The sequence below is a fragment of the Elgaria multicarinata genome, chromosome 2 (assembly GCF_023053635.1).
Source record: "Elgaria multicarinata webbii isolate HBS135686 ecotype San Diego chromosome 2, rElgMul1.1.pri, whole genome shotgun sequence".
Classification (NCBI taxonomy): domain Eukaryota; kingdom Metazoa; phylum Chordata; class Lepidosauria; order Squamata; family Anguidae; genus Elgaria; species Elgaria multicarinata.
The window spans coordinates 21,836,012-21,855,303 of record NC_086172.1 but is presented as its reverse complement, the minus strand read 5'-3'; the positions used below and the strand labels follow the sequence as shown (position 1 = coordinate 21,855,303).

General features: G+C 38.9%; 1 protein-coding gene across 1 annotated transcript in view; it reads right to left on the bottom strand.

Annotated features, from left to right (window-relative positions):
* PLEKHM3 (pleckstrin homology domain containing M3) overlaps positions 1-19,292 on the bottom strand; it is a 97,083-nt gene that overhangs the window by 35,709 nt on the left and 42,082 nt on the right. The window contains exon 5 of the mRNA XM_063116113.1: positions 14,678-14,871. Within this exon, the coding sequence (XP_062972183.1) occupies positions 14,678-14,871 (194 nt within the window). The remainder of the gene's footprint in view (positions 1-14,677; positions 14,872-19,292) is intronic.

Below are 19,292 nucleotides of genomic sequence, written 5' to 3'. Positions count from 1 at the left end.
CTTAGAAGTCCATTCCATTCCTTCATTAATTGATTTCTTTAAAAATGGATTACAAATGAGAGCATATGCTTTTAAATACATTTTCTCTCAAAATATACATGCTTAAGTGTATTTGAACATGTACTGTTAAAAGGGAGAGGAAGAACACCTCCAGAAAACTAAATGCAATTTTGGAAACTAGAATAAGATCCCGAGGGTGGGGGGGCACTTACTAATGTAAGTGAGTTAAGAAGTAGAATGTATAGCTAAGAAATAAGAGGAATGTTATGTTATGTATGTATATGATTTATTATGTGTTTTTAAATAAATAAATAATAATAATAATAATAATTTTTTTTAAAAAATAAGTGTATTTGATGTGTTCTTTGAGCTAGGAATTGCATTGGAACATTCACAAAGTGCAGAACCAGTAGATAACTTACGACATATGAAGACAAAATCCACAACAGCAGGGAGGGAGGGAGGGGGCAGACGGCTCTAATGAAACGTGGCTAGAGAGAGGATCCTCCTCATTAGTGGATATACAGTGCAATCCTTCACATGCACTTCACATGCACTTACGCCCAGGTAAGTGTGCAAAGGATTGCTAATGTAATCCACACATTCATCTGGGAGGTGCAAATGAGGTCAGTTCCTATTGCAATGCGCAAATCCTGAATACCTCAAGCTACACTTTACTCACTGGTTTTCAGCGGAATGTAGTTATTCTGAACCACAGAACCGCACTCACTTCCCCTAAGATGTGAGCTCTCTTCTTTGGATACTGAGGAATACTGCTGGATCTTCTTTAAAACTGATTAATATACAGAACCATCACCGTTCAAATATGAAGACTACAAAAAACATGGTGCCCTAGATTCCAGCAGTAAATAAATAAACCACATCTTCCAAAGTGCTGAGAAATATTAATACAAAATTTGAAACTTCCCAGATATAATATTTATATACCCATTCACAAAATTCTACAGCTTTAATATAAAATCTAGATTTTCTCAATTCTAAATTTGGGTGTAATTGTGGCATTTCAATGGAACTTTAGGTTCGTATTCACCAACACCTGCCATTTTTGCCTCATCTTTCTTTATTTAGTTTCTAGATAAACCAACTATGGGTTGGATACAGAGTTTGCTCCACCAAAAGAGAAAGGCAGAGTAGGTTATTGTTGTTGTTTTAAAAAATCATCATGTTTGTTAAATACTGCAAAAAAAAAAAAAATGAAGTATGTTATTTAAAGAATATGCTCCAAACATAAGTTTGGGAAATCACAGTGGTGGCTAAACTTACCAATTATATTTGCATATGGAGAGGCAGACAACAAAAAGATAGATTTATCACCTGTATTTAACTAGCTTCTGTATTTTTAAAAGAATATTAACATTATATCAATAATTTTGAACCATGTGTCCTATTTTCATCAATGTAATGTACATTTGCAAATACATTTAAGTAAATAAACACACACCTAAATGTAGACACACTCACAGATTTGCCTCTCAAATGACACATGTGCCAAGATATCCCAACATTTCCTTCCCAACATTTCCTGCAAATTAGTTCTTGAAAGAAAGCCCTCTTTCTCCTATGAAATGCAACAAATACATGCAGGCTACAATTAAGCACATGATCAGCAAGAGAATAACAGTGAGAAAAGCACACCTATTCCTATTGCCATGGAAACTAGGACAGGGATAAAGCCTTAAAAACTAAGGCCTGTCCAATTTTGTTGGTTTTTATTTCTTTTTTATTTCTATGGAACCCCTATTTACTGTGGAAACCTGCCTTCCATTTGCGATGGAAGCAGAATACCTCAGCCTACGATGACGATAGTACTCCAAGTTTATGAAACTCCCTTCATAAAATCAAAGAAAGCAGGGGCCACTCAATGCCATGAAGATCATGCACCTAATGGGTAGAACCAGTTGCATCCAAGGGATGAGTGCTTGAAGGGTAACATTATGTGCATGTCCAAGGTCAGATGGAGGCCAATTGAGACATGACATTTTAGTTCAATGCCATACTTTTCATGAAGGAACACTGGCAACTACTAACATTTATTCACATTACGAAATCAGTTTAGATCTTGAAGGACGACATTGCAAAATGGTTGTGTATAGAAGAAAACCTGGCACACAAAGATAGTGCTGGTTTGCTACCATACTGGCACAGATTTTGAAATTCTTCGAAAAAATACAGGTCTTGCTATTTACTGTGTAATCTGTACAGCACCATGTACATTGATGGTGCTTTATAAATAAATAAATAAATAAATAAATATAATAATAATAATAATAATAATAATAATAATAATAATAATAATAGCAGAGAGGGCCAGGCTGCTCTAATGAAGCGGGGGTGCAGAGAGAGCAATCTTCATTAGTGGGTGTGCAATGCAATCCTACATCTGTCTACACAGAAGTAAGCTCACCGAGTTCAGTAGGCCTTTCCCAAAGATAAACGTGTATACGATTGTAGCCAATGGAGTAAAATTTCAGTGGGTTGGAAGACTATGGGAAGGAATATTTCCTGAAATAATGTTGGACTGTAACACCAATAGATCAAACACAACAATAGAAAGAAACCCCTCAATATGGTACAAGCTAATGTTTATTAAAGGATCATGGTGTTTTCAGCTGTCAAGATTAAGATCACAGATTGTTAATTCAGTTTTACGTATTTTACCGTTTACTGTTGTTTCCCGCTTCAATCAAAATGAAGAGGCGGGTAAGAAATAAATTTATTATTATTTATTTATTTATTTAGGCAATGTATAGCTTGACTTTCAAACTGTCAGATTCCCAAAGCAGTGTACAAATAAAAATTAATAATACAAATAAAATCATAACAAAACAGACACAATAAACTAAGAGTCAGCATTAAAACAGTACAAGCAAAAGAGAATTAATCATAAACACGACAACAAATGTTGTGGTACCTTAAAGACCAACAAATAATTTTTGCATAAGCTTTTGAGGACACCCTTCACTTAATCAGACACATAAAGTGTTAACCTCAAATTGGTGGATTTATATACACATGCCCTGAGAGCAGAAGGGGGGAGATATAAACTGTGATGTCAGAGGGAATTGAAATGCAAAAAATGCATACAGTGATTATTACCTTAATGATTGCTATTCACAAAAGCTTGTTGGGTGATAATACAGACATCATTGCAATGGTGAGTCAATTAACATATGCAGTGTAATTTGAAGGGGGGGACATGTCCTTATTCAAATCACAAGAAATAGAAGTGCAAATCCTATGCATTTTAGACAGAAAAGAGGCCTACAACTCCCAGAATTCCCCAGTCAGCATGGTTGATTGCTGAAGTACATTTCATCAGGCATGCAATTTCAAATCATCTGAAATTCCTTTGATAAAGAATGGCCACCTTAAGGTCACTGGGAGAGAGTCCTCGGAGTTTGAAATGTTCCCCATTGTTTTCTGAACACTGCCATTTCTGATATCAGATTTATGCCCATTTATTGTTTCCATAAAGACATTGCTTGCAAATGATGGCATATATCACATTGGAAGATAAGCAAGAATATGAACCCCTGAAGTTGTGGATGGTATTATTAGGTCCTGCAATAGAGTTGCTAGACAAAATTTAGGGACAGAATTGACATCTTGTATCTGCAACAGCGTGTGGTTCCTGAGTTTTGTGCCATCAAATGCAGAAGTTAACACAGACAAAAAAACCACATTCTCATATCACCTCCAAACACGTCACAATGTTGTGCTGTTTCGTACTGCTACTATTTACTTAAGTCTTGCTGAGTTCAATAGAGATTTTTCATGAATAAGGGGAGAGTTTCACTTCTTAAAATAACAGTTTTAGTTGTTCAGGTATTTTAATAAATCTTCATGAGCTTCTTGGGTTACAATTCACTTTATCAGATGCTATAAGTGAAACTGGAGGCTTTGATTCTGAAAGATAGAGAATGGAATGCTTGCTGCAGATCTATCTATTTAACTCAGGATTTGAGGCACAAAACAGCACAATACCAGCATAGGTTCAGAGATGATATGAAAACCTGAGTTATTTAACCTTTTCTAGACCCCACCGAAGGGTACGTCATTTTCACACTTTTGGTGGCGGCGGCACAAAACTCAGGATTTGTGGCACAAAAGAGCAAATACTAACACAAAACTTTTGCATAGTTTGGTTGTGATATGAAAATGTGGACTTTTTAGCATTCAGCAGGCCCCAACCAAGGGTATGTAATTTTCAAACTTTTGGTGGTGGCATAAAACTCGGGATTTGTGGCATAAGAGTATAAAACTTGCGCAGAACTTTGGCACAGGTTTGTAAGAGATACTAATTTGGGGAGTTTGAAGTTAACAGAGCTGGCGACTAGTGGTGTTCTGTAGTTTTCTATTATGGGTCTATTCTATCGTAGATGATTTGTGTGTACCAGCCTGGCCATGTTGATCTGGTGTTTTTTCACTTGAGTACTGTATTCTCAGTAATGCCTGATTTAAATCTGTGAGTATCAAGTCTTGGCAGTGCTTTGCAGCAGACAATGAATTTTGTGTTGTGTTCTGGGTGGAAGCTGGAAACATGTCAGTATCCATAGTGGTCTGTCGATTGCTGATATAATGTGGAAATAGAATTAAAACTATTCATGAAATGTACTAGCCATTTTTTGGTTATCTGTCTTTGAAATTCCTTTATTGAAAAAAAATCATCACCTTAAGGTCATTGACAGAGTGTCCTGGGCCTTAATGTGGAATTTCCTCTGGTTTGAATAAGGACAAAGGAGTTTTTCTAAAAACAACAACAAAACTCCATATGTTAATTGGCTCACCATTGCAATGAGGTCTGTGTTATCACCCAACAACATTTTATGAATGGCAACCATTAAGGTAATTATCACTGTCTGTACTTTCTGTATTTCAATTCCCTCTGACAGCACAGTTTATATCCCACCTCCACCTTTCCAGCATGTATAAATCTGCCACTTTGAGGTTAACACTTCATGCATCAGATGAAGTGGACAGTGTCCATGAAAGCTTATGCCATACTAAATGTTTTAGCTTTAAAGGCGAGATCCTATGCATGTTTAAACAGGAAAAAAATCTCACAACAACAAACATACTGGCTAGGGCATACTGGAAGTTGTAGCACTTTGTCTAAATATGCATAAGATTGTGCCTCAGGGTGCCACATAACCCTTTGTTGTTTTTGCTGCAAAAGACTATCACAGCTACCCTTCTGGTAATTATTAAAAAGCCTGTCTGAAAAGGAAAGGTGTGAGCAGTTGCTTAAAATAGGCAAACTCCCAGATCTGCAGTTCATAAAAATTCCTATGGTGATCTGGAGATCTCAAAAACTTGCACATTTTGGGTGATCTTTCAGTTGTCTTAATAAAGATATTACACTAATAAGGGTTTGGGGATTTTTCTTACAGTCAACATGGTTGTCTTAGGGTTGTTGTTTTTCCTCTCTTCTAAAATGTTCAATCAATCAATCCAGAGTGAACTTTTATCTACTGGATCAGGGAGGGTTTGGAAACATTACATCTAACCAGAGTAAAGAACTTGATCCAATAGGGAGCTTGCCATGTGTTTCTATATTTTTCCCCACTGCCAATTAGTTTGAAGCATAACAGTATTATGAAAGATAGAACCAGACATTTCATCCATCCTCACTTCTCAGCCTTATTAGGTAGGTATCTGCAGAAACAAGAGGTTATCACTTACGTTTCTCCTGCAAACAGAACTATAGATAAGGCTTTGTTTTCTGCATTTGAGGCAAAGTTGCAGGGTTTGTAGCTATGTTCCTTTGTTAGCAATAAATACTCTCTGAAGGCATTTAAGACATGGTTTGTCATTGGCTAGGAGTAATTTTTCTCCACTGAATTAAACACCGTGACAGCTAGACTAAAACGACCGCAAATAGACCTGCCGAAGTCCTGTGCTAAAAGCCAAAGTACAAATGTGATAAGCACAGAGTAAATTCTACAGTTCACATTGCAGTTCAAAGAATCAAGGCAGGTGGGCATAAATCAATCAAGTGTTCTTATGCCAAAGAAGGCTATTTTAAAAAAAAGAAAAAAAGAAACAGCTTTAAGTAAGCATAAATATAGTTTGACCAAGCACCATTCTTTTTAAAATGACAAACAGCAATACTCTCTCCTCTAACCACTTTTAGAACTCTATGCACATAGTAAATTTAAGCCTAGATGTTTTCAAAAATAAAAAATTCTGATGGGCCATCCAATCCTGTAGAATGGGTTGCCTTGCAGTAAATGAAGATGTCTCCACAAGGGAACACAACCAAATAAGCCATGGTGGCTTACTGAAATTGCAGCACATGTTCTCCATAATCACTGCCCGTGTATGGCATGTTGTGGTGTCTGAACCTGAGTGGCATGGCTTGTTGGAGGGAGAAACAACCAATAACCCTACAATAGCCCATGGATTATTGCAGAGTTGTTTCGCCCTCTAACAAGCCATGCCATCTGGGTTGAGATGACATGATAAACTGTGCCTCAGCAGTGAAATCACACCCAGCACGCGCCACAATTTAAATAAGCAATATTGGCTTATTTTGATTGTGCAAACAATTATCAACAAAATTAACCCCCAAAACAAACTACCTACACAGAAATGCCTATAATTTAACCCTAGGTAAAGAAGAGTCTTATATAGATTTGACTAATAAAAGTGCTGAAAACTTACCTATACATTCCCAATTTTTTTAAATCTATGCCATTCCAATAATTATAATGTCTATCCTTCACCAGAAATCAAAGGATGCTTTTCTCATAATTTATTCAATTTTGTTTTTATTCATTTTAATGTTCTAGTTGTCTCAGACAAGATGGAGTAGAACTTTCCTGTCCTTAAGTAACAAGTGTGAAGACTCTGGTCTTGTTCAACTACAGATAAGGTCAGCCTTCCCCAACCTGGTACCTTTCAGATGTGGTGGACTTCAACTCCCACCATCCACAGCCAGCATGACCATTAGCCATGCTGGCTGGTCATGATAAGTGTTGTAGTCCAATCCATCTGTAGGGCACCAAATTGGGAAAGGATGGATAAAGTAGCTATGACAATACAAGAATGAAGAATGATATTGAGCTGGTCTGTTTTTGTAGAGCAACTGTTTCTACACATTTGTGTTTTAATATTGTAGTAACCTTAATATTCTACATTCTGTAATATTCAGAACATAATTGTTTAGAAACATTTATTAGCAACCTTGTTTATTCATTCCTGAAATGAAGCATGGGGCAGGAAGCATTTTAATGTCTAACTAACTTTTCATTTACTGTGGCACAGAAGTGATTACTGTTTTTGCAGGTGCACTTTTAAAGATTGCTGCAAGCATTTCCTAAAGTGATAAATGTATGTTGGATGTGGTTAAAGCCAATTTTTCAAGCAATGCTTTTTGAAATTGAAAACAATTTTGAATCTCAGTGGGATTTTTAAAAAAAGGTAATATCTCACAATAGAGAAAATGGACACCTGTCAAATTTATATTGTCCAGTATTTTCCAATCTCCCATCCAAAGAGTGACCGATTGCATTATCGCCCTTTGCAGCTACTGAAATGCAACAAATTGAGCAGGTTCCTTAGAAACAAATGCAAATATTTTGAAAACTATCTGTGATTTTTAGTAATACTTCAAACTCGCCTGTTGGAAAACATTTCTAAAGTCTTGTGATATTCAATATAGTTTATTCTTTCAAAATTCTTGTTTTGGAAACCTGGAATGACACATCTGCTCTGTGAGATGTATGAACTTGAAAATGCTTTATGCAAGTTAGTAACATGGGCAGCAATTTGTTCTCTGCCAGAGCTGTGAGCTGCAGAACACCAGATTCCAAGTTGGCAGTTCATGGGTTTGTAAGAAAGCCAGCCAGCTTGCTCATGCAAAATACATTACTAGGATAAATTCACCTCTGATGCATTACTCATTCACATAACATTCTTGCGCATGTGTGCAGACCCATGAAAGACTTGAGTGGTCCAAAAACAAAAGGGGATGTTGTGGAACCTTACAGACAAACACATTTATTTTAGCATAACAAAACTGCTTGTCTTTTAGGTGCCACAATACATTTTGTTGACTAACAAGGATTTCCCCTCTGGAAATTGTGTGATATAATTACCCCATGTCTGGGAGAAGGGGGTGAGGGGATGAAAAGCAGTCCTCATTTTTTCAGTGAACCTGTAGTCTCTGGGCTAGCAGAGTTTTGATGAAAGAGCAATGGGGCTTTTAATATGCACAGCCTCCAGCAGGGACAACCTTTTTCTTACTCTCTCCGTCTTGCTAATATACATAAGGTAGATTAAGCAGTGCTGACAGTTCCTCAGTATGTGCAATACTGTTTGGTGTGGAAATTTGCCTGCTTGCAAAGAGTATAATTGGATGCAAAACTTTGCTCTACTTTCCATTTCTTTTTGGAGGGCAGGGCCTGTTTACAGAAGAAAGCTGGCAAACTGAAGTGCTGAGAACACAAGAGTCCTAACCAAGTCTCTGTTAAAATGGCAATAAATTCATTCGGAATGTAAAGAGAGAGAGGACACTGTCTCTACTGTCTGTGACTCAGGAAGAGAGAATACTACAAAAAGAGACATTGGCTCAGTTCAAACAACACGTTTCTCAACAGTGGTTTTAGAATTCCACAGTGGAGTTTTTATATCACCGTTGAGAAATGTGTTGTCTGGCGGGAAAACACCACGCAACGGTGGAGTTTTTTTGGAAAACACTCCACGCAGGATTGTCCATGCTGTGCAGAGGAGAGTTCTTGCACAACTGTTGTGTTGCATGTTGTGTGGCAGGCTCTGTGTTTTCCGTTGCATTGAGTTGACTTTTCCCACTGGTTACAGAGTTCCCTGGCAAGAGCGGCGAAAGGAGGGAGTGCCACTCTAGGAGAGCCACCAGGATTGTTTTTTTGCAGCAATGGGTGATGGGATACCATCAAGAGGACTGGGGGAGGAGAAACTGTCAATCAAAAGTCACAATGGATTTTACACAACTCCACGGTAGCCCACAGTCACACAATGGTGGAATTAGAACATGTTATATGAGGAGTACCCCTAAAAACTCAACCGTTGAGTGGAGTTTTCACACTGCGTTGACTAACATGTTGTCTGAACTGAGCCATACATTCCCCAGTAGTTACCACTATAGAATTTGCAGTTCCCTCCCTGAAATGTCTTGCCTGATGAATGTGAATGTTTGAATATTTCTTAATAGGGCCTTCCTCCTTTCCTTGCCTGCAATGATAACAAAGAGGGACCACATACTCCATTATATCCCATCCTGAGGGTGCAATTCTTTCTCTTTAGCTTCTTGGGCTAGACTTTACAAAGAAGGTGCCTACTCTGGCTGTTCTTCACACCTTCTCTTTACAGTCCCACTTGTACAAGAGACACTAGACAGGAGGGACTGTGACCAAGAGTGGCAGCCTCAATCCTGTCACACCTAAATCTTGTTAGAAGAGCGCTCCTTTTCTCACTTGGGTCCTTCCAGCTCACGTATTTCTTCCAGAATCCATGACTGGTAATGAAATTGCAATTATTTAAGGGCAAAAGGTTTTAGGTTCTTATTAAAATGACAAAGTTGAGGTTGTCAGTTTTGTAAAGAAAAGCTACCATCTCTACTTGGTGACTTTTTAAAGAAGTTTAACATTTTTCAAGGTTTCCTTGTTCACTATCATGAGAGCTTTGAAAAATATTCATTAAAAAAAATCATTTCATTCTTATATCTTTTATTTAATAAATGAACAGTTGAAAGGCAGATCTATAATTTGGGTGGACTTTATGAAGCCACTAAAACTTCTATTCCCCAAAAACAGACAGAAGGAAACTAGTTTTGTTCTAGGTTGAAAATGTTTATCATCTGATATTCAAAAATTATCTCTGAGTTATGTTTGATATAATGAAAGCAGATGAAAGCCACAGATGATATGCGATTTATCTCCAGCAGCTATCAAGACAGTATAACAGATTTACTTGCAGTGCCATAGTTAAAATGGCACCCTATTTCTTGTATGTGCAGCGTAATCCTACAGCTTGGATCTGGATTATAGTTGCAACTGTGTTGTAAGTTTTGAAAAGTGCCCTAGAAAAATAAATAAATGAATAAATAAATAAAATACAATTATGGCAGTCAACGTCCAAACACACAAATACTTTGCTTCTATTGAGACCACTGCAACATTGTGCCACTTTTCATGGAGGAACTTTTGAGATAATAGGCCCACTGCATATCAAATAACGTTGTCATTGGTCATACTCCTAGAAGCAAAACGCTTCTAGGCAGCCCTTATATGCTGGGTCAGGCAAAGACACCAATCTATCAGGGTTGACAAATGTTTGGCCTCTCAAGGACCAGATGTGGCTACAAGCAAAGCATTACTGATTGTGATGGTGCATCAGGACTCATTTGCTGATCATAAGGGCTCCAGTCACAGAATACTGATTGCTTTAGACTTTGTACTCTGGATCAACCTCCAGCTATCCACACTTTTGCAAAGCACCTCTGCTCCTCAGAAATGGCCAGTATGCTGTAATTATCTAAGTTCTCGTTTAAATAGCCAATACAACAAGCATCTGGGAATCTTCAGGAAAACTGAATTGTCAAGAGCTTGTAAACATTTTTTTGTTGTTGTTCAAAGAGAATACATACTAAGAACTCTAAGACCGATCTCCATTACCTGATATGCTGAAGGGAGACAGCAATTTCAACCCACAGCATGGGCACCCATTTTGCCATATTTTCAGAAAAGCCTTGTACATTTTAAAACGCAAGTATGGATGGTAACAAAAACTAGAAGAAAAAACACAGCACACTCTCTTTTTTCCTCATAAGAAAGGCTATCCATGCTGTAAAAGCAACAGGGTGCCATCATGATTAATCAGTCTGCTCTTAGTTCTCTCTAGACGACACTATTAACAGTTTGTTTCAGCTTGTTTATATAATTCTGACAAGACTTTAAGATGGTGTTCTCAGAAACGCTGGCTATTCACATAACTGAGATGAAGAAGCAGCAGAAAAAAGGAATTTCATCAAGAAAAAGTGAACCCTTAAGTTACCTCACATTCTTTTGAAACAGGAATTGCATTGCAGTTTAAGGAATACCAAATGATAAATAATATGGTAAATAATGGTTATGTTCTTGTTTGCAAAATATAAAATAGCGAAGCGTGATAAAACCTTGCACGTAGGCCATGAAGTAAAAAAGAAACACAGTAAAGGCCCATATGTCTGGGAAACACATCACGAAGAAAAGAGATAGGGGAAATAGGGTGACCATATGAAAAGGAGGACAGGGCCTCCTGTATCTTTAACAGTTGTATTGAAAAGGAAATTTCAGCAGGTGTCATTTGTATATATGGAGAACCTGGTGAAATTCCCTCTTCATCACAACAAGTTAAAGCTGCAGGTGCCCTGCCCTCTTTTAAATCCGGTCACTCTAGTATAGCTCCTGCAGCTTTAACTGTTGTAATGAAGAGGGAATTTCACCAGATTCTCTATATATACAAATGGCACCTGCTGAAATTCCCTTTTCTATGCTACTGTTAGAGATACAGGAGCCCTGTTCTCCTTTTCATATGGTTGCCCTAGGGGAAAGCAATTCTGAAAAACAGTAGTCCTATTCAGACATTTGGAAATACTAAGCCTGGAGGGGAGACAGCTCTGTTCCCTCCACCTGCAACCTCCCCTTGTTGACAGGGAAGGTCTGAAGAGAGACTGACACTGTGTTTGGCTGAAGTGCCTCTGACATTTTGCTCTGCATCAAGGGGAAGCCGGGTGTGGAGCCAGAGTGTCTCCCCTCACAATGTCATGGTGACAGTTTTGGCTTTGAAAGTACAGATCACATCCAAACCAGGCACAGCAACTGAGGTGGTTTTTATAAGTCCAAGGTTAAGAGCTTATCTGACCATGAAAGATAAAAATTAAATTACGTATTGTTACCCAACATATACCTTCTAGAGCTATTTTTATTTAATGCACAAAAAGTCTCACTTTAAATCCTTTGTCTCATTTCTCGCCACCATGTGCCTCCCAAGTCTTTCCCCAAGACTGTGGTGGAACATAATTTGATATTAACTTTGATTACAATTTGATATTTTTAACTCTCCGTATCCCCAAAAATCTACATTCTAACTTTGCACTTTCTGCCTTCTATACCATGTCCACTCGACTGCTTCTTCAGTTTCTAAATCCTCTTTTGTTTCAGTCCTTTGTAGCTTCCAATGGTTCTTATTTTCTCAGGTTTGCCTTTGTTCCTGTGCTCCCCTGAATGCCTCTTCACAGCTTCCTCTGGACCCTTTTCTATCACCTTTTTCCATCAGCTCTGGCTCTTCATGCCTCAGCTAGTATCCTCACTTTCCCCCCTTTGCCCCATGTCTTCCAGCCCTGTTGCTTTTTCTCTCTTTGCTTCCTTTGATCTCTTTTCTTCTACTCTCTTCATTGACTTGGTTTGGCCCTCCCTGGCTCTTTATTTTAATCAGAACATTCTTTTTTCTTTGGTGTTAATCAAAAGCGGTAATTCCTTTCTCTGATGCCTTTTCTGAACTTTACCCTCCATAAATCATACTGCCTTCAGTTTTATACTAATTGAAGAAGACACTATTACACGTATTACAAATGAAGAACATCCCAAAAATGATAATGTTGTCTATGGATTTATGTGCAAGAGCAAGGCAATTATTAATAAAATATTACATGTGCTCTCCTTACAAAGTTACAGATTTTTTTGAATTACAACTTCAAACACACACACACACACACACACACATTCTCTCTCTTTCTCTTACACACACACACAGGTACATTTAAAGCAAGAATGTGGTTACTAACATCTAGCACCTTCCTGACATAAATATCTTTCTTTAGTTGTTCTTGACATTATTAATCAAGGCAATGACATAGGTTATCTCCTGAATAGCAAAGCTCACCTCCCTCTAGTTACTGGGATAAAGATGCCAAGGCAAAAACATCTGGGTATCTATTTTTACACAACTGTTTCTTCCTTCCCCCACTCACACACAGTTTAGCAATGACCGGGGTGGTGGTGGTGGAGGGTGGACATCATCTTTCTCTTATAAAAGTTAATTCCCAGTATTTTGGCCCACTCACCCAACAGAACTCTGGTAGAACTGTGCAGATAAGGGACTGGCTTGGTCATCAATTATTTCCACTGAATCCTATGGGACAAACCCCAGACATTTTCCTTCTCTCCTTCTCAGGGCCTGAAAGCCATGTTCAATTCTGAAAGAACACAGGACACCCTTTTGAAAGCGGCCCTGGCCCTGAACCTTGCTTTGCCTGAGGCAATGACCTCAGTGATGGATGGGAGGTTAGGGGAGGAAAAGAAGGGGAGTTGGTGACTCCAAGCCCCAGAGAGCTAAATGCATTTTTCCTGAGACGGGTCTTCTAGTGGTAATTAAATTAGATTTAACACTGAAACTTCTCTGCAGATGCACAAACCCCATTAAGTGTGGGAGCTCTTCCATCAGTAGTTCTAGTCAGAAGAGCATTCGTGTAAATGGGCTCGAAGGGTAGCACTTTGCCATATATCAGTGCATATGTTTTGCATGTTGATGGCCTCATGTTCAATCTCCTGCAACTCCAGTCAAAAAAGATCTTAGGTTGTAGGATGGGGAAAGTTGGTGATCTTAGAGAGTGACTGCAAGACAAAGTAAACACTGCTACACTAAATGGACTATTACTCTGCTACAGAGTATGGCAGCTTGACAGGGCCGGGCAAAGCTGGTAGTAGGCCCAGGCCAGATAGGAAACGTAGGCCCCATTTCAAACTGCTCATTAAGTATTTTTAATCAGTTCTAAATACATATGAACTAGAATAATTTGTCAGGGCTGGAAAATTTACCTACAGAGGGTTAAGCCCTGGAAGAAGAAGAAAAAATGGACATTTGCACAATCTCTGGACACTCGATTCTCAACAGGTGTTAGACATTATTACTGGATACCTCAGTAAAACTCTACTGACGAAAGTTATACATGTTGTGAGTATTATTTCTTCTCTGAGGGACAATAGCTCAATATCCATACAGAGGAATCAATGGCTGAAGCTGCTGTGTTACTGCTTAAATCTCTGCTAAAGTCAATTCCTGACACGATTTATAAAAAACGGTCATGGCAAGCATTTTTAGTCAAGTTGCATATAAGATATCACTTCTTCACATTCAGGAATGCTTTACGTGCTTTTCTTTGGGCAAATTCATCATCAACAATAGAAAAATCAAGCAACTTTGCCCAGGGGGACTTGGAATAGGCCCCCTCAAAATTGTAGGCCCATGCCAACTGGCCCCACTTCTGCCCAGCCCTGCAGCTTAATAGGTCTTATATAGCATGTTCTATTGCTCCACAGTTGGCATGTGATGACTGAATACATTTATATCTTGCTGCGTTCACTTTAGAATCACTCCTCCTGTAGAGAGTTGCTAGTTTGTTTAGCCATTCTCTTCCTAATATCCCTCAGTGATGCACTGATGAATCAAAGATCTCTGAAGGCAGCGCACCATCCAATTACACTGAAAGTGTCCAGTTACAAGAACTACCAGGCAGACACAATGGGCAGCACTTTAATTGCTGGGTCATGGGAACCAAGAAAAGGAAGTGAGAGACGGACAAGCAGAGGAAGAGAGCCCCAAGGAAGCTTGCTCTTGCCTGCTACCCCTTTCTTCCTACCTCCTTCGCAGGTCTTCGGCCACTGCTGCTCTGCAGCTGAATAAATAGGCTCGGAGGGATTTCAGCTGCTGTCTCAGACGGACCACAGTTCCCAGTGGCTCAACGTGTCTGTACAACATAGGATTTTCCTGCTGGATGTCAATCAGGGGCTCTTCATAAACATATTCCAGGAACTCTTTGGCTTGCTTTGATACCTAAAAAAAAAAAGGGGGGGGGAGAAATCCATTAAGCTTAGCTCAGCTTCTAATAAAACCTTTAAATGCTCACAGGCAATCAATACTCTCTTCTTAGTGGTGTTACCCAAGTTCCACTTTCATGTTCTGAAGTTGTAACAATCCAATTTATTCAAATGGCTTAAGAGAGGTCTTTATGTATCTGTATTATGGGATGCTTGGACAACACTTGGAATGTTATTTGAATGCTTGAAGTGTTATTTAAGCTAGTGTTATGAAGACACAGAAGCTACAAGCAATGATACAAAATGAATTCAGATAACTAGGATATTCAAAAAGTCAAGATTTAATTACTGGTTGGTCCTATAGGTCATGCTAAACATACACACACTGCCTGTGTTATTAGTATTTGATTACTACTTATAAATGCTTCTATGTGAATGAACGCAAAATAAGGGAGTCATTTGAAGCATTCCAGTCTCAATACTAACCAAACAAGCAAGTAAACTCCAATTCGGGCTCAAGTATTGGAAGGGCATTTATGGTATTAATACATTCAAATGCTCCATACAGAGCACCCCTTTGGACACAGCAGCTTGGAAGAAGTAATATCTGACCCAGTGCAACCATGCCAAAAGGCCATGGTACCCACTTGGATGAATGTGGAAGGAAAAGAAAAAGAAAAGAAAAGAGGCACTCTGCTTATGTGAATTATCAAGGAACAGCACGTCTCTGCATATCCAGACCAAGGTTCAAACGTCAGGGACTTGCTGGGGTCTCATGTGCTCCCTATTCCTGGTTCACAATAACCATACAAGCCTATGAAGCGTCTTATGCTGAGTCAACTTATTGGCCCATCTAACTCATCCCTATCTACTCTGGCTACTGACTTGCTTGCAAAACCTAGATATATTGCAGACTGTACCTACTCTTGTAGTAAAGCTATTGTGCTACAGAGCAATTTGCCACCAAATTCAGCAGCAAACTGGTGATTTGGGGGGTTGGTTTTGACACTCTGCAGCACTGCATGAGCTACAGTCTGGGGGTCGGAAATGGCCCTCGGCGTTTCAGAAGACACCCACCTCAGCTCTACATAAAACCCTCCAAGTCCAGATGATGGTGTGACAGAAGTAGAGAACAAAAGGGAATTTACCTGTGCAGTTCAAACAACAGCTCAGTAAAAAGAAAGCCATATTTGTAGAGAGAGTTCTGATCTTTTAGATCAATGCTACCAGTTTTCGGCCTCTGATCCTGTGCAGAGTTACTAAACTTAGTTATATATCAAACTTAATAAGCAATAAGACTTTGAAATTATATGCAAGCAATTGCATGCAGGAAAATTGCTGTAGATTTGTTTTTATATGATGTTATAAACACTGACGAATTAAGCATTAGAGCAGCTGGAGCACTTTTTTGCAGTTTACTTTAATTGTAGCAGCTGACATGAATGAGATATTTCAATGCAGTCTGTGGCCCTTGGACATCTGGAAAGTCATGATCTTTTCATTCATTTTGCAGCCCCATCTGCATTTTAAAATGCAAAGCTGTGTAATTGCAGGCATGCAGCAACTGTGTGGTGGGATTTGTGAGTTTTGAGAACTTTGGGGGCCTCCCCTCACTCTTTTCCCACTCTTTCTTTTTGGATGCATATGTTAACATGGAAGACTGCCAAGACTTACGTTACCTAAGCACTTAAGCATCTCTGGTATCCTTAAAAACTTTTCTGTTCACCCGGATTTATTTCTCTTATATCTTCCTTTTTTATTTATTATTATTTATTTATTACATTTATATCCCGCCTTTTTTCCTCCAAGGAACCCAAGGCGGCATACATAATCCTCCTCGTTCTCTCAATTTTATCCTCACAACAACAACCATGTGAGGTAGGTTGGGATGAAAGTCTGTGACTGGCTCAAAGTCACCCAGTGGGTTTCCATGGCCGAGTGGGGACTAGAACCTGGATCTCCTGACTTCGAGTCCAACACCTTAGCCGCTACACCACAATGGCTCTTTTGAACTACTAGAGACCCTTAAGTACCCAATGGGACTCAAAATGAAGTTGTGTGATAGATCTAAATAACGAACTATAATCTATAATATAGAATGTATATTACAGGTCAGAAAAGATTCCAAAAAGTAGGAGGTCAACACTATGGTTCACAACAGCGTCATGGAAGCTATTCGAGAAAAGAAGATTCCCTTTGTGCTCCACATGCTCCACATAGAGTAGTTCCTTCTCCACATTAAAGAACAAATCTAAAAAAAAAGGCGAAACATGTTGCTTACAGGTGCCATGAGGAAATTACTTTGGGCAGATCAGGAAAGAAATTCTTGATTAACAATGAGAACTGATCTCAAGTGTAAACACATTGAATAATAATTTTAACATAAAATACCAGCAAATGCTCACAAAAGGCATACAGATGCACATTTTGAAATACAGGTGAGGCTATAAAATGAATAGAAGGCTAGCTTTCTCCAGGTGGCCGTGATCCCTAAGTTGCAATAAATACTCCATCTATGTTTCAGCTGTTATTATTAGTTGTTTTATTTTAAGTAAACAAGTGTCAAGCACATAATAAATGTACAAAGCCAAAAATATCACAAGAGTACAAAATCCATCTAAAAAGAGAATGGGAGAGGGAAGCATATTAAGACTTTTCTACAATGTTGATTTGTATGCACCTAACAAGTTTGAACAAGTTTTTCAGGAAAGTGGGAAACAGCTATTTGAAGAGTAATAATTATGCGAAGACAAAACAGTTATTGTAGAAATAAAGTATTACTTGTAGAGGGGAAAAGGTATGTGTATACACACCATTATTAATAAAGGCAGTCACATAAGAAGCCAATTACGATCAGGAACCTTTCAATACATGTTTGTATACCTACGTGGACCCGGTTTGCATGTCACAGTCAATTCCTTGGTTGTTTAACCCAGAATTGACAGGGGCACATGGGATTAAGAGAGTCTGCTGCTTCCTGAAAAACTTCTCTTTTCAATTAACAAGCCAGTTCTTGGGTCGTTTTGTGATGTTCGAACCTGGAAACTCTGGCCTGTTTATGGGTTAATCACCCCAGAGTTAAACAACAACAAACCATGGGGAATTGCTGGGTTAACTCCTAAACAACCCAGACTTCCGGGTTTGGATGTCACAAAACATTAACTGAAAATGGAAACTGTGAATGGCATGCAAGCATTGCTCTTGTGTGCTCCAACCAATTCCCGAGTTAAACAACCTAGGAACTGGCCATGACATGCCAACTGGGTCTAATGGTTTGAGCTTTGATCAAAGAACCAGAGAGTCCTAGGTTCCAATCTCCACTTGGCCAAAAAGATCAGTAATAACTTGGGTCCATTATTTTCTCTGAGCCTTCCCTACCACAAGGTCTTGTTGTTGGGATAAAATGGGAAGGGGTGGAGAACTATGCACTTGGAGAAAGAGTGGGAAAGAAATGAACTCTTCAGATTCAACCATATGTATCCTCACAACTTTCTTGCCAGGTAAATAATAATTTCATATGGGGAATAGAGCCCTAAGTTCTACTAAGAGCTCAATGGAGCATTGCTAGTCTAAAACCCCTCAGCAATCAAGTTGTTGCTGGTTCAGCTAGAGAAAAACAGCTGTACAGGCAGGTGCACAGTATCTATTGAAGTGGACAAAGTAACAGGGGCAAATGAATTTCAATCATAATCCATCAAGTCAAATGTAGCCTTCCAGGCTAATATTCTGGCCTGCTAGGTGCTCAATAAACCACCTCCTGTTTCTTTGCAGTCCCAGGAACAGAGAGCAAAAGCAGGAGTTTTATCAAATCCCTGGTAGGATTTGATAAAACTGTATATGGCTGGTAGATTGAGTAAGGCATTGGTTGATCATAAGGTGTACAGATCTGGACAATGGTTTCATGGTCCCAATACACTTAATCTTATCAGATTAACTCAAGCCAGGACTTTGATGACTTTTCCCAGGGGAAAAGATGGGAAGGATGCTGTATTATTTATCTTCTCTATGCGATTTCCCATGATATCCAGGTTAGACAATAAAACAGTGGGAAAGTTCACTCTCCACCTGTGCTATAGAAACTCAGCCAGAAACCTCAGGCCTGCTAAGTCCAAACCCATCCACACTCTTAAGTCCTATAGTAGGACTTGCAGACTACATTGAATCCCTAACACAGCCTGTAGTGCTTTGTTAGATTTAGCCCTCTGAATGTGAAGCAGACATGCAGCCAATGAATGGGATGACACATAAAACACAGTTGATATTACACATGCACAGTGAATTCCGAGAGAACAAATGAAAACACATGCCTAGTTGAATCAACATTACCAAATAAGGTTCATGCTATAGTGCATACACTGATTCTCATACAACTCGGAACTGCTGGAGAGAGAAATAACAAGTTTAAATTTCTATCTGCCTGCAGCAATAAGAATGGGA